This window comes from Opisthorchis viverrini (assembly GCF_000715545.1).
Source record: "Opisthorchis viverrini unplaced genomic scaffold opera_v5_27, whole genome shotgun sequence".
In the NCBI taxonomy this organism is placed as follows: Eukaryota; Metazoa; Platyhelminthes; class Trematoda; order Opisthorchiida; family Opisthorchiidae; genus Opisthorchis; species Opisthorchis viverrini.
The window spans coordinates 1,855,270-1,871,582 of NW_008751682.1; the positions used below are offsets into that span (position 1 = coordinate 1,855,270).

The window sequence follows — 16,313 nt, forward strand, 5'->3', positions numbered from 1 at the left end:
CTCATTGCTTCAGCACTTGAGACGCAATCTGAAAGTAGGGTTTGATAGTGGTAGGAGACAAATTCTCGAAGAAAATCACATGTGATGAGACATGCAGTCAAATTCTGTCTGCAGTAGAACCACATTCACGAGGATCATTGTAATCGGTTAAAACATACCTGGTAAAGCCGATCGGCTTTCGAGCTTTTTTCGACTTAGTCTGAGTAGAGTGACCAAATTAACATCTAGGGATTTCATGATTGTGCATGGAGTTGAGCAACAAAATGTTGACATGTGAGCAATATGAAAACAAGTGCAGGTCCTTCCCCGCCTAATGGCTTAATAACACCACTAAAAATTCGTGGAATAATATTCACTTCCGTGTTCCAAATTGACACACATACCTAAACGACCAGTCACACAGAAACACCACAGGTAACCCGCCATTGTATTAACAAAGTATAGAAATAAAACAATGTCATTTTCGTGTATGAAATCACCCGCACACGAATCATCAATGATACACGGCTCCAAATAAATAAATAGCCGTCCGTGATACTTGAGACCAGAATGTGGTTACCCAAAGCCACTGTAAGATGTTGGTGTCCGTGAAAGAACTAGAGAACATCAGCTTCAACCACATCAATTTGTGCAGGAAGAAATGTTCACGCGGTGTATGCTTCAGTGAGATTCGTATATGAGGAATCGGCCGAATTATGTCTTAAAATACCAACGTAACATTTTCTTCCATACAGAGGGAAAACTGTCAAGTTCCAAACCCGAAGGAAAAGAAGGCCGCCAAGATGACATCCGTACAGAAAGAAAACCAACTACTAGGAACCCTGTGACAACAAAAGCTTAGAATATACGGTATGCCTATCTTCCTATTCGCATTTGTTTTTCCTAACCAAGCTCTGACATTGCTTAGCTTCCATTTGGCCGTATTCCATAGTCCAAATAGGAATGGCTGGTCTTATTGATTGAAACCGAATAGCATTATCATCCAAAACCGAAAAAAAGTGCATCTTACTTATCTAGTGGTTAGGCATTGACTAAAATTGTCATTCGTCAGTAATTCTTTAGTCTCCACAAATATGTCACAGACAATATTCTGGGGAAATATAATCCATATCGACCAGGTAGTTCTTGTGCCCTCTATTGAAACAACAAATCTTCGTGTTTTACCATCTTTTGTGTAACTAAAAATTTCGACATGAACAGACATTAGAATCATCAATTTGTTAGTCGACGATCGAGCAGCGTGACGAAAGCGCCCGTGAATTTAGTGGTGTGGGTGTCTTTGTTGGTCTTTTGGAATCCATAAAATTTGGTCCAGTTTCTTCGCTTCTTCCGGGTGCTATGTTTCACATTTTCTGGTAACTCGCTAAAGCGACTCCCTTGCGAACTGGAAGAATCTGTACATGAAGCAAGATTGGTACAGTACCTCCTGTACGGATTTGCAGGAAAACAACATAGTGACTTCGTATGTGCAGTGTCCACTCACGGAATTCGTGGGGGTTCTGAGGCTTAGCTTCATTGGAACCAAGTAATTATTCAATTATTTTTTTAACGTTGACGATTAATTGCGCCAATTTTTTATCCAAATGTGCCAAGTATCACCGCGTTGAGAAAATCCGTCGAAGTAAAATCTACACTAGAAAAATACCACCGAATGCACCGTCAACAGCGAATATGCTATGGAGGTCGTAAATCCCACATATGGTGTATGCCGTGATGTCCTGGTAGGGCTGAAGTGTGCCTGAAAATATATCCTCCGTGGCGACTTTGAGTGTCGACCATTTGAGTGTACAAACATCTGAGGATTTTTATCTTAGTTTTTACTTTCCTGGACCGTCGAACGTGACTTTAAACAAAGTGGATTTCAAAACATACAATCATTTGCACTGAATTCAGACTTACTACCAACCTGTCCATTGGTACTTCAATGCCCTTATACGGTGAAGTTCAAACTTACCGGTTGTCTTTTTTCCAACATAAATGCTCAGTTGGTCCTTTTCCTCTAACCTACAATTGCTGAACAGTTTAGTTCTCTGGTCTCAACTCCTATATTTCCACTTCTTTCGTACTGACGCTATTTGCTTCCTCACTTGGATGATGTGATGACTCTTCGGCTGGCATCTTTAAAATTGCCGTACCTAGGACTCTTGCAAGTTTCCTGACCACGAAATATCGTCCATAAACGCTTCTCTAAGCCCCAGAAACCCTTCAATAAAAGAATTATCTAATGCGTGTCTTCGTGGTGTCATGGAGAACAACGAAATATACAAACACTGGCGTTCTCAATCCTCGTATTTATTTCCCTCGAAGTGTTATTAACAGCAACAGACCGGCGTAAGCCACATCAAAGCCAAGGCAACTTCCGTCAGTCAAAAGCCAGATCAGCTCTTCAGCATGCTTGCCGGTAATCGGTACTTATGGAGTTTTTGGAAAGGAGGCGAATGGAAATCATCTCCTCGATTCTACCCTCCTACACCCTACTCACATGGAATCCTGCACTTGCTTTTTACACGGAGACAGTAATACGTATCAAGCTAGTCTCAAATCCTAGCGTTTTTCTTAACCTATTCTACAGTTCCAAGTTATTTTTCACGATACACTACTTCAACTCGGGCTGCTTGTCATCGCCCACTGCTACCAAATGAAAAGACCAGATGATGTGTCCTCTACCTACAGGACAGGTCCAAATCATGCGTCGTCTCTTCCAGCGTTATGACATTGGCCGGGAGAATTTCCTATATAACCTATGAGCTCAAGTACATTTACCTGGTCTAGTTTGCCCAGTGTTCTAGAGACAAATAACTGGAGTCAAACAACCCCTGTCTGATCTGGAAAACAACCATCTTAGAGATCACCAATTTGGTTTTGGACAACGTAACTCTACTTACTGGACATATGTGTGGGCATCTGCCCATATTCTCGGTTAAACCGCGTAGGTATACTTTGATGTATAAAAGTATTCCATTGGAGAATGGTGCCACGAGCTGAGTGACAACTTGGTAATATGATCTACTTTAGAAACTACCAAACCCTGAATTCAAGCACACTCCTCAAAGTTCCGTTATTCACCCGACGCTGTTTTCCTTGTTTATCAGCTATCTTGGCTTTTGCAGGTGGAACAACTTTCAGCATTTAAAAGAACTACGTTGTGCAAAAGCCTGCTTCATACCAAATTATTGGTGACCATTACGCCAAAATAATGATCGCCGACTTACACAGATCCGTTTGTGGCTACTATGAGTAGGATCATATTCCCCACAACACCCGCTGTTATCGCATACACTTCTTAATAGTGACGAATTACAAACTCTGTTAACCACCCAAGTGTCCCATCTTGATTCAGTCTTTACCCAAGTGAAATCCATCGCAATTCCCCCCTTCAAAGCTAGTCTTCAGATCCGCCGTATTGGGGAATACTATCGCGATACTTAAGGTCGCACTTAGCCTTCATGCAGCTTACTTCTAGACTGTATTTAACGAAAAGTTGAGCGCCTCGTTGGCTTCATTTCTTTGACTGATTAGCTGCAACCACACAACTTTGGGATGTGACCTCTCTACCATTACGTTGACAACCACTTTAGTCTTTAGCTCTTTCAAAGTTCCTCTTTCTTTCTGGGAGTCTCCGGCCATCAATCCCTCCTCCCGTTGCAAACCAATTTTGTGATTGTTTCCGCTGTTTAACAGGTGTGACGCCACCACATCCATCATTTCCTGTAAGCTCAGCTAGTTATAAAATGGTGGGCTTGGACCAACCAACCTGACGCGAAGAAAATTGTACAACCGCATGTCGAGTTTCTTAGCGTCTGATGCAATTATCAGCGAATAAATAAGCAAATTTAGAAGACTAGTGAACACTTTAGTGTCTGGCTTGAAACAGGCAGAAAGGAAGACGCCTCTGACGTTCCCTTCAAACCTGCAATGTGGTAGTCTTTAATTTTCATTGGAATGTGAGGTTTTGTTACTTAAGGGTTCCATTAATTGAATCTGTGTGGGATACACCAAGTTTTGTGAAATTAAAACAACTAGGTGTACTAAAGTGTTATGGGGACAGCGACATCTGAAATGCATCGGAGGATCAATACGATCACTTAAAAACATTATCGCTGACCTAAAATATGTCTCCAAGCACTGTCGGGAACTCACTTTTCTTCGAAAAATTATTTCAACAACTTATGGAACTTCATGGTACTGCGTGAAGTTTCTCCACGGTTCCAAATAAGCCAGATCATGGAACTACGCCTTCCCGTGTGGAAATGGAAGTATTAGTCAAAAATGCCACGATGAACGCCCTGATAGAAATCCTAGTGTGCCAATAGAAATCTGAATGCAACTCTGTTTGAAGACAGGATGTATAAATTATGGCCGCAAATGGGAATAACTGTATGTCCTCGAGAAGGTGTCTTTGGCTTTGGAGGCATACGAGAAATTTATCGAATAATCTCGAGAAGCTGATAAGGACTCCTTGCGAAGAATGCCGAGGGGCCTCTGCATGACGCGGATGTGAAATCAAAGGAACAGTTTGCAGGCAGTTGTTGTTACTCAGTTTTCTTCCTCAATATCAACCTCCAGACATCTGTTTAACGTAAATCGGTGTGTTGGCACTTCAATACTGCTGCTTCTCTTTAAATAGCTCCACAGTATTAAAAAAAATGAGGAACAACATTAGACTTTTTATAGTTAGTATCATACTGACCTTGCAAAATAGTCGGTGCCACATGTGGTTTGAACTTAGCCATCAGTGTAATCACCTGAAAGCCGGGTCTCAGATGTGAACTGGAAAGAACGGACTGGAGGGATAGTTCTAGCACCTGAATTGGGGGCGATAATCGTGTGAATGTAGGGAAGATAAGGTGCTGTGGCTTAATCGCACTCTCCTAAGACCTCAATACAGCGTGTCATTAAATTGTGGTGTTCAACTTTGGTCTACCAACTGCTCATCATTTTACATCCTGGTACCTACTATCTGCAGTTGGTTGAGGCTTTCCGAAGTTGCATACAATGAACTATGTTTGCTTGCTGTCGCGGATCTCTCCGAAAGTGCGATACTTATGACCATATTGGCCAGATGACAGCTGATCTGTTCGAGGCCACACAATAAGGTACCGAAGACGTCCCTCACACGGTCACGAAGCCTTTGCAAGCCAATTGCCAATCTCGCTGAACAGATCAACTGCCGTCCGATCAACGGCCAATATACCTATAGAAGAGGGGTCTAGCAGCAGTAGCTAGACCAGTCTAGACCAGTAGCTGCTCCTCATCTGCGCTATTCTTCTGTACTTACCTAATATTCGCCCCCCAGAAAGATCTGGTTCATTACTGATATATATTGCTTATTGTTTACTTTCAGGAACGATCAACAATGGTGGTCTGAGAAAGTGACGGCACATTTTCTCTGGACCATTTCTTTTTCTTGCATCCTCCTACGCTCTTTGTTACTAATATTGACTTCTTCTGGTAACGCTCTTCGAAAATAAAGCATATCAGTGTTCAGTTTACGGAAGTCACTAGAAGCAGTCCAATACCTCACGAACTTGACGCATGGGATGAACCAGCAGGGTATTGACACTCACCAGTTTCAGCTTATTTCCATTGGTTTACGGAAGCAAGCTGACGATATACTGTGAGAATATGCACAATAACAAAGATCAGCAAGCAGCGATGCTATGCATCGAAGGCTCCCCTCCCCCGAAAATACATTGGCGGAGTCCCTTTAGAACGTGGCAGCCATGCCACAGCTAGAGTGATAGACAATCTGAACCCGGCGATATCGCTTATCTACGGTATGGAGTTGCCGAAACCAAAGTGGACGCTAGGGACTACGGTCATACATGACTCAGTAAGCTGGGTTTAACTTTGACTTTCAAACCTCACTTCTGCCGAAAGTAAACTCATTCAGGAATGTATCTTAATCAACAATTCTCGAGATAGCTTCAGCCACCTCTGTGGTTAAGGCACCAGCTTATGGACCACAAAGTCCATCGTCCGAACCCAACCTCAGCATCTTGATCGTTCCTGTCTAAGCTTTGGCAACCTGACATTATCCCAGCCCTCGTGCACCCGTAGCATAGCTGCTAGGCGCTGAAAGGATGCCACGGCTGAACAGCTTTTTATTCAGCGATTCCCTAAGTAAGCAGTTCAGTGCTGCACCACCTTGTGCAGTAAAACAATGTTACAAGTTCGTTTTTCAACTTGAGCAGGATTTGTTTCTGATAAATTAGCTGAAGTGCTTTACTGGTGTGGTTTCAATCAAGGTGTTTACTGTAGTAAAACCGACCATTGCGATGATACGATAGCTCAGAAATGGCTGTTCCAGAGGAACGTACGCCGCAACCGATATTGCAAACCGGCGTACATCCGTGAGTTCATTCCTTGATTTAACAGTAGGAGTGTAATTTGCAACTAACATGACCGTGATATTGTTAGCAAAGGGTTGAACCGAGCCAAAGGCGGTCACCACATAAGCTAGATCCAACAAAGTTGGTCCTACGGAAGAAGCCGAAGCAACTATGGGTAAACCAGGCAGGTTGCTCATTGTAAGCTTCTGAGTTACTCTTAGGAAACAGCAACACCTTCACTTTCATTCGAAAGACTTTCGGGTTGATCCGAAATGAAAACATCCCAGCTACTTCCTACTAATAAAACACCACATGGTGGCAACTGTCTCGTTCATTTTTCATTTGAGTTCAGGAATTGCCTCTGAGAGATGTTTTGGATGCGACAACAGCAAGTGAATTGCACGTTTGGACTACTCAACAGTTAAACAGTACTTTAACCAGAACAATGTGTTTAACAAGAAAACGCTTAGCGGTTACTCAGTAATCTGCTTTTCCAACGGAAGCGCTGGTTGCCAAACGTTGACTGTGGCACCTGGAAAATGCTGCAGCCACGCGTCCGACGATGACAAAAATTGGCACGTTGGGATATAACAAGCGAAACTTCCGCCATCCGTAATACTTGATGCGAGAACAGGCAGATAGGTCCATAGTCTGATTTCTTTTACGTACGCACCGAGTTCATACTAACCCTAACCACATACCAACAGCAAGTAACACGTACAAAGGATGCTCACCATATGATGATGATCATAGCTGAATTCCTCTGAGCCAATTATCCTCCTAGTCAGGCATTACCACGGCTTCACCGAGTACGAACGTGCAGGTACTCCGGAGGAAACAACTACCACATTTATCCGTAATCCGAAGAACGGTATGCCGCTACACCAAGACCACTTCAAGCAGGGATATTGCCGGTCTGTGTACACGTCATGGCGATGAGCTAGCAAAAAATGTCCAGGACGACAAAACCAGGGCTACCTAAAGACGTGCACCATATGAACACGCTCCACAGATGCTCAGTTAACGGTACGTTAACACCAGAAGCACCGATGAAAGCGAGCATTTGACTGAAGCACTGAAAAACCAAAACCAAAGATGAAAAAGCGCGAAACTAAATGACCAACGCTGCACATGCAAATGCGGGATCCGAGAGCGAGTCCCTGGTATAAGCTCGCAGGAATATTTTATCCTTCGTACACTATTAACAGACAGTGCTGATATACTGAAACCTAGCAAAATCATTTTGACAAAATACTGTCTAGATCGTATGCCCAAACAACAAATCGGCCAGGTAACAAGAAAGTTAAATTTTCAATCAGGACATAACGATGGAACAAGAACATCTTTGTCACCAAAATTTACGTCCTTGGTTACCTCGCTGAAGGCTGTAAGCCCATAAATATGCTACAAAAAAGAACCGTTCTAACCGAGTGCGCCTATTGTGGAATGAAATTGCAGAAAAGGGAACTTATGATGTGGCCTCACAGTTGACCGGGAAAAATAGACAGCTGCTGATGGGTGACGAGTGAGTGATGCAGTTTGCTTGCTCTACCCGTCGGTTACGACCAGGTCTCGATTAAATTGAAGTCGGCCTTCAATATTTTTCATGAAACACATGCTTTTAGCAAATATGCTGAAAAGGTTCAACTCCCCTCTGACCTGTCTGGCATGGTTGCGCCTTGTGGAAAAAAATTCCAGTCGATGCAGCTCGTGGAATCACTGGAGCACTCAAGCCCGGACACCATGTAAAGTGGCAGCTTTAGGTCGGGGGTCACGAATTGCTTGATTCCACCAGTACGCATATTTACGTTTCAAAAATTTGTGCTTAAGTGTGGAGATTTCACCGTGATTTGAATGAGATTTCGAATGAAAACGATATTGTAAGGATGTGGTGTACGGGAGTGAAGCATCAGTGTCAACACCGATGTTGCTGTCTTCGATGATTGATGACGATGATGGTTGATGATGAAGATGTGGATGCAATGATGATGATGATGAAGGTGATGACGATTATGGTGATGATAATGTTCGCTGACAGTACAAACAGCTCAGGTATGTAGTAGCTGAAGGCCTGCCACTAACTGTGAACATCATGACCAGTCAGATTCAAGGTACGGCAGTGGGCATAATAATTCCAAACATATCGAACTACGAATGTCTGTCCACGATCCATGAATGAAAATAGACAAGGTAGAGGACTATGCACGTGAAGTGAGAACTGTGATAAGGATATGCGTCATCTCCGGCTTATATCAAATTTTACAATTTGCTGTCACCTTACCAAAGCGATTAGCATTACACTTGATGTTGTTCGAAAAGAAGCGGAAATTCAATCTGTTTATGACTTGATAGTGTTGAGATAGTGTTCCGCCGTTTCGTTTGATAGCTGGAGTTGCTGATTGGAGCATTGTATAACATAGTATAGTTTTGTCACAGAGGATCACTGTCAGATAGAAAGGGTCGAAATACGGAAGACTGTTACAGCCATCGCAGTGCTACCAGCATCACCACCACAAACAAAGTCGCATAGAAATCAATCTGCCACAGATCGATTCAACGAACGTAACTCAAAACATCAGATCCCGTTTGCTAAGTTGAAAAATCTACGGCATACCCGCGGATCGAAAAAAAATGTGTCAGACTACAATGCGGGTTTTAAGACGTGGTCTCTGCAAGCAAAAGAGCTTGGATGTGTTTGGGTCTTCGACGGCCTATGCCTCAGATCCACAGATCATGTAGGCTCGCATCAGTGAGTCTGCAACGAGACAACCATGAAACGAAGGTCGGGTTATGTAACACAAACCTCGATCGAACAATGGGTCCCGTACCGAAAACTTCTGGTTATGGGATGAGCAATCTGAATCATCGTTTGTCGAAAAGAGCACTGCCCTCCGTGTCCAGCTCAGTGTAGCGCAAGCAAAAAGGCAGTCACCCTTTCACCTGGCAAAAAATTATGAAAATGATTACAAAAAGCCTGAGTACTATTGTTGCGACTCGCGTTCCAGGACAGAATCCGCACGAATCCCCTAATGAATGTTTAGAAACGCTTCGCAGTACGGCCTCTAATCCGGGTCAATGGCATTCTTGTTGTCAGTGTCCATCTATATGCGGGTATGAAGATGTAGGCACATCGAAATGATTGTGGTAAGCTAACGTCAGGCCCCATTTATTGTCCTTTTCTACGTAATAAAGTTTTTAAATAAGCTACTGTTGCATGTCGGAGAAAGATTAGTATCGGGCGCTAATAGTGCGCTATCGATTATGGTGATAAAGCTTCGGCAACATCTCAGTAGGTTATCTCTCACCACCCTTCTAATTGCATATAAAAAGGCTTGACAGCTGAATGTTTTTTTTTGGGGGGGGAATGGTGTACACTACACTTGATCCTCCCCGTAGAGTGAATCTAGGCCAACTTACAACCATTTTAGTGGCTTCCGGGTCTCTTGGACCACCTGACTAGTCGTCCTAAGTAACAGCCTATCTCATTGAAAACATGTTTAAAGAGTGCGCTTCATCGCACGTGAATGAACACTTCATATGAAACGCGAATGCTTTCGGATCAACGCACCGCCCTAGGTGAGTTATGTGGTTCTCAGTGCACTCAACGGGAAGCCCCACGTCACAGACATTAGCGGTGATCTAGACAATGACACCCTCATTGACAGCGATAGACTTCAAAGAATCCCTTCCGACCAAACACGACCCAATGTGCTATCTTCTGGCTATGGCCAACACACCCGAATGAAGCTAAATACATTCATTACTTGTGGTACGATAGTTGTTTTCGTTTTCTACTGTAGAATCACTTTACTGTTGGTGGAGCGAAAAACATCCAAGTATTCAGCAGTTAAGGGCAACTTAACTTATACCACCCAAGGCGACCCGGATGAAGACGAGGTGACAGTGAGTATAACGACGATGAACAAAACACCACTAGGGTGGAAATGTTGCAACGAAATTCAAGGTCACCTGATAATTTTGGGAGCGCGCTTACTATTTCAGCTCTTAACACAGTGCTTAAAGAAGCATGCGAAAGGCACTGTAATGATTTACAGCGTTCCTGACTAACCGTAATCTATGCCTACCTGACTAGCGAATAATACCATGTAGAATTGATAGAACGAACGCTATGGAGTGTACACAGTTCCTATTTTCAATGCAGATGCACTAATGTAGAATGGGATGTAGTGAGGATTAGTATGATGTATGGCACAAAGATGACCCAGAGGTTACGATGTAAAGATATTCGATGGAATATCCTTATACTCTACGTAAATCAAACTGGATTCCCCAACAGCCCAAAGAGCTGGTTTCTCTAAGTTTCAAACCGCTCAGCTGTAGCATCCTTTCGGTGCCTAGCTACCATGCCACCCCAAGGTGGCACGAGGGCTGGGATACTGCCAGGTTGCCCAAGCCTGGACAGGAAAAGTCGAGAGACAGAGGTCGGGTTCGAACCACGGACCTTCCGGTCAGTGAATTCGCGCTGTAACCACTTGGACCATCTCACCCCTTCGCTAAGTTTGGGACCCACTAGACGAGCAAAGTATTAGGAAGAAGAAATCAACCCTTAAATTGAACAACTTTCCGTAAGCTTGGACTGCTTTCTCGCCTGCACACAGCGTGCTCTCTGTCCACTCGACAATTCAACTTACAATATGGCCTTATACAACGTCCATTGTCAAAACCTTCGGGTACGTTTATTGATTCTATGTAGCCCGCTTGGCGAATATACTTCATACAGTTACTTCGGCCTGTGTACATTCTTTCCAGACACTACAAACAGGAACTAACCAAAATGTAATTTTTGGGGGGCTCGGTGATGGTCCCAAGTTCCGCGGCCTACGCCTACCTGAGGAGGCTCAATCAGGAAACAAGTAATGGGATATTCGTGGATCTTAAACAATCCTTTTATACTATCTACCGAGACACCAAGAATGTTTGCTTAAACAGCTTCAGTGCTTAATTCCAAATCGACCTATCCTGCACTTTATGTGAAAGAATATAAAGAATCTCTGCGAGACCGAGGGTGTACAAAACAAGTAAAGCCAAGTCACAAATTACACAAGAGGGAATTTGAAGACTTTATTGCCACATTTGCACATTATGCTATCAACACACACAGAAAGGTCATCACAATTCATTTGTACAGCTTGCTGGAACAAAGACTGAAATAAATAGACAATAACTCGAACTGCTTACTTCCATCCGGTTAAGGTCCAGTTCTTTCAATTTGCACTCCAAATCACCGTTACACCAGAGGAGGCTGGCATGAAAGCGCGGATCCTAGCGCATAATTAATGCACGAATCAGCGCTGTGCCTACTTTATAATACCGTGGACCACAGAAGGCATGAACACATTGATCAACCGAGGCGACAATGGGTTTTAGGTGCTCTGACGACTCTCGACTGAGAATCAAACCAATAAAAGATCTATCATTGGGTTATATAGATGAAAAACAGTACCTTGAGCGCTCCCCGTTAATGAAGAGTTCTAGGCCACTAAAACGAATATCAAACCTTATAAAAATTAACGGCACTATTGTCACCACATACCTCGAAAGGTTCTGAAATGTGTTTCTAAGTTTGTCTGCTAGGCTGTCGATCCAATGATACCGGAGAGGCCACGTCTTAGAGAGACTAACGTGCACGTCGTCCACAGAATGCAAACACTGCCACAAAGGATGTTCACTGAGATGAAGCGCAGATACGAACTGCTTTAGAACTGCACCAAGTATTGCGGAACCTTAAGATGAGATAATTAACAAATGGAACCCCACACAGTCAATGTAGACACATGAGGCCCATTGTCCAACTTCGTGAGCGAAAGAACGACGGCGCAGCTGATGCATAGTAGGGTCATCTTCATGTGCCTCAAACCGGATGGAATCAGCTTCCAATCCTTGAAAAAAAGTAGGCAATTCCAATTTCTCTGTGTTTTCAGAAATGTCTTCAGGTTCGTCGTCACTGGAAGAATAAGTTACAAGTGCCATGTAGAAGCTGCACATGCTGAAGAAGGATCAAACACAAATTAGCGCTTAGGTCGTAATTGTCTGTGTCGAAATTGCCATTTCGAACTCTCAACATGTCAAGGCTGAAAAAGGCACACTTTCGATAACATTGTACTATGTTCCTTTGCTTGAATGACCAAATAAGCAGGACAGCAGACAGCCAACTGTGATAGTTCACATGCCGACCTCGACCTGAAGGTGTCACCTTGTGGCAGTTATCCTCGTCCGGTGGTGCAGTGATCCTGTGGGTGGGATTGGTTCCTTAAGCTTCAATCATATTACCAAGGTTATAATGGAGGGCAGCCGCAAGAAAAGCGAGTCCCGCTATCGCGAGAAAGCGTATTATGACGCGGCCTGGAGGTAAACTTGTGCTCTGGGATAGGAGTATCAAGGCGTAGGTAAAGAATTTTCTTTCTACCCACACGTTCCCCATCCGTCTTTCAGATAAATTTAGCTATGGACTACTCAACTGGTGCTCCGTATCACAGCTGCTGTCCAATAAAGTAAATCGATATTCAAGAAGCATTTTGTACATTGCTGTTTTCAACGTCCATACTGTGTGAAAGTTGGTGACAGATAGTTCTTGAACAGAACTTGTTTCGACCACCCTACGCTGCCTTCGAAACATGCACACAAGACCACAGTTCAGTCACACACCTAAACCCCTCGGAACGAACCAACACTTCTCGCACTTTACTCTTCGGGTATCGGGTGATACTGATGCAATGACATGTCCCATCTACGATGAGAGTTGTGCTTAGCTCCAGAATTGAATGCGTTTGCTGGAAAAGATCTCTGTAAATAGTTGTTTTTGTGCTGTTAAGTTGACTCCGTCAATTGCAACCAGCATTTTCCGACGTGGCGGTATTTATTTGCTGTCGGCACACCCTCCGAAAGACTGCAATTCTGAGGCTGAGAAAGACAGTCGCTATCGAAATTTGTCAAGCTTGCTTCTTAGTCGGAAGTACAGATAGCGTAATTCTGGCGAGGGATGTGAATGCCCGGGTCGACTCATTAGGTCCTGGGAAAGCAATCTTGACGGCCGATTAGGGTCTAACGGTCCCCACAGAGATAACGCGGGGAGATTTCTCCATTTATGTGCTGAAATTTCAGTACGAGACCCCACGTCTTATCTGGAAGCCTCTAGCTTCAAACCAGCCATGGACTCATTTGGGCTGTGTGGCAATGAGTTATGGTGGAGAGCTTCGATACAAAATTGCCGTCTATTTCGGAGTATACCAGCGGGCTCCGACAACGGATTTTTGCAGGCATGCGCACCTATTCGCTTTCCCTCAGAAACACGTCGGTTGATGTAAAAGCATTCAGGTCACTACCATAAAAGCTTCCGATTACTTTGTACGTAGCCAATTCAGTTGGCTAACAAGCCTCTAGAACTGGACGAGCACAATGGTGGAAACAGTCACTTGGAAGACGACTGAAGAAAAGTAAAAGCCATGCTCACAACCATTGGAAGTGTCTGCCTGAGGTTACTGGTACACCCAAATGAACACGGGATCTCGTCAGAATATGCAGTCCAGATTGAACTACGAAAGACGCACCAGTAATAAACGATTAGTACTTATTGCGGACGGACCCTGTGCTCTTCAACAATCTCATCACCATCATCATCATCGTCGACAGCATGACATCAGCGTTCAACACCGATGCTTCGCTACCGTACAACCATTATTTAATTGAAAGCCTTATTGAGAAGAAAGGAATAAAGATGGACGGGGAAGGGACATAGTGCCGGCTTCCTACAATCATTCCGACATGGCTACCCCTCCAGAGACTGATTCAAGCAGTCTGGATAAAAATCAACAAGATCGCCACTGACATCGGTTGGCAGCTATATTTAGCAGCGTTTCCAACCAGGCGCAGTAAGGATCACGTGGTCTCCACCCTGGAAGGCGAGTGGCACCGACAGCACCCAAACGTTTCGTGGATTATTTTATACACCTCTGCCAGCTTAAAGGTTGGTCACCTCTCTGCTTCTGCCAATCTGAGTTGGGCATGGAAAACAGCACTCTCTTCGGCAAACGATGGCTAGGCATATGCAATACATTATTGAGAAGAAGGAATAAAGATGGACGGGGAAGGGACATAGTGCCGGCTTCCTACAATCATTCCGACATGGCTACCCCTCCAGAGACTGATTCAAGCAGTCTGGATAAAAATCAACAAGATCGCCACTGACATCGGTTGGCAGCTATATTTAGCAGCGTTTCCAACCAGGCGCAGTAAGGATCACGTGGTCTCCACCCTGGAAGGCGAGTGGCACCGACAGCACCCAAACGTTTCGTGGATTATTTTATACACCTCTGCCAGCTTAAAGGTTGGTCACCTCTCTGCTTCTGCCAATCTGAGTTGGGCATGGAAAACAGCACTCTCTTCGGCAAACGATGGCTAGGCATATGCAATACATGTTCCAACCAACAAAGCTTCTGGTGCTGGACACATTCTTCAATGGAAGTAGGTGTTGCACAACAGAAAACTAGCTTTCTAAATTCCTCGTTAGGCATCCGCCGACACCAACCCCCACGAACTATGGTTCTGAGACAACGACTGTCGTACACCTGAAGACGTCTTAGTTCCGCTGCCCGAACAAGCCAAGTCTCACAGCCATACAACAAAACAGTCCGCACTGATAGCTTGATGCACATGTTCCTCGATATTCAAGGATACACCACTCTGACGTCATAGGTGTCTCAAATGAGCAAACGCAACCCAAGCCTTGCAGATTCGTGCACTGACCTCATCCGTCACATTACAGTTGGAACCAATACAACGCTCCACAACTTCAAGTGCTTCCCCTGCATTGTAAGTGGCACGTTCAGTAATTGCACGTGCAGGAGCATGACCTTAAATTTTGTGGGTGCAAAGTGCATACCAAAGGAGGGGATGGCTTCGGTCAGTTTGTCCAGAAACATTTGTGCCCTGACCTCCCCTTAGAAAATAAGAACGATGTCGTCTGCATATTTCAGATCGACAAGGTTTTCGTTACAAGCTATTTGAAGACTAGGGTTTTGGAGACCTACCAGCATTCGTCTTTTGATTTCATGGATCACAAAGTTAAAAAGGAATGGAGAGAGTGGGCATCCCTAACGGACACCGCTTTGTGTACGGAAGCTTTTGGAGAGCTCTCCGTACACTCTCACACGTCCGGAAGTCTGAGAATACAAAGAACGTATTATGTTTACAAACCTCTGGGGCATTTCTTGGTGGGCAAGCGTCTCAAGAGGAACAGACCGGTCAACCGAGTCGAATGCGCCTCGGAAATCCAGGAATACTAGAATCGTGGGTCGCTTATACGTATGGCGTTGTTCTAGCACCTGACGCAGTGTGAAGATTTGGTCAACACAACCCCTACCAGGCCGGAATCCCGCTTGCTGCTCGCGAGTCAGCATCTCACGAGCCACCGTAAGGCGACGAAGCACAATTGACACCAACAGTCTCGTTACAACCGGGGTCAAGCTGATCCCCCTGTGGTTACCACACTCACTACGCTCCCCACTTGTCTGGGACAGACTCCTTTTCCCAAATGCAAGCAAACAGATCGGACAAGCACTGACTGAGGACTTCGCCGCCGTCTTTGAACAGTGCGGGTGGGAGGTCATCCGGACCGGGAGCTCAGTGGCGCTTGAGAGAACATACGCAATCGTAAACCTCCGAGGCGGTAGGTGGTTCAAAGCTCACTGTCCAGGGTTCTACTTCACCCCTAGGCTCTAGATGAGTGTCGGCTGGTGGCCACGACAGTTGTTGTTCGAAGTATTCGGCTCACCGGTCGAGGCGTTCTTCTTCGTTCGAGATGGTCGTTCCATCCTGATATTTGGTGGTTTCACTCACAGGTGCTTTCCGGGGACCGGTCGCACGGATCAACTGAAATAATAATCTCCGGGCATTACCGGCTTTCTGGGCCTCTTCCATTTCTTTGGCTTTCTGTGTCCACCATACTTCACGGTCGGATCGCAA

General features: G+C 44.6%; 1 protein-coding gene across 1 annotated transcript; it reads right to left on the minus strand.

Annotated features, from left to right (window-relative positions):
• Nucleotides 1-10,647: 10,647 nt before the first annotated feature.
• On the minus strand, nucleotides 10,648-14,446 carry T265_02218 (hypothetical protein; the record flags this gene model as incomplete). The annotated part of the gene is made up of 6 exons (XM_009166406.1): nucleotides 10,648-10,862; nucleotides 11,636-11,763; nucleotides 11,797-12,055; nucleotides 12,128-12,280; nucleotides 14,179-14,244; nucleotides 14,326-14,446. 6 exons carry the CDS (start codon nucleotides 14,444-14,446, stop codon nucleotides 10,648-10,650), a joined length of 942 nt encoding a protein of 313 aa, XP_009164670.1.
• Nucleotides 14,447-16,313: the final 1,867 nt, after the last annotated feature.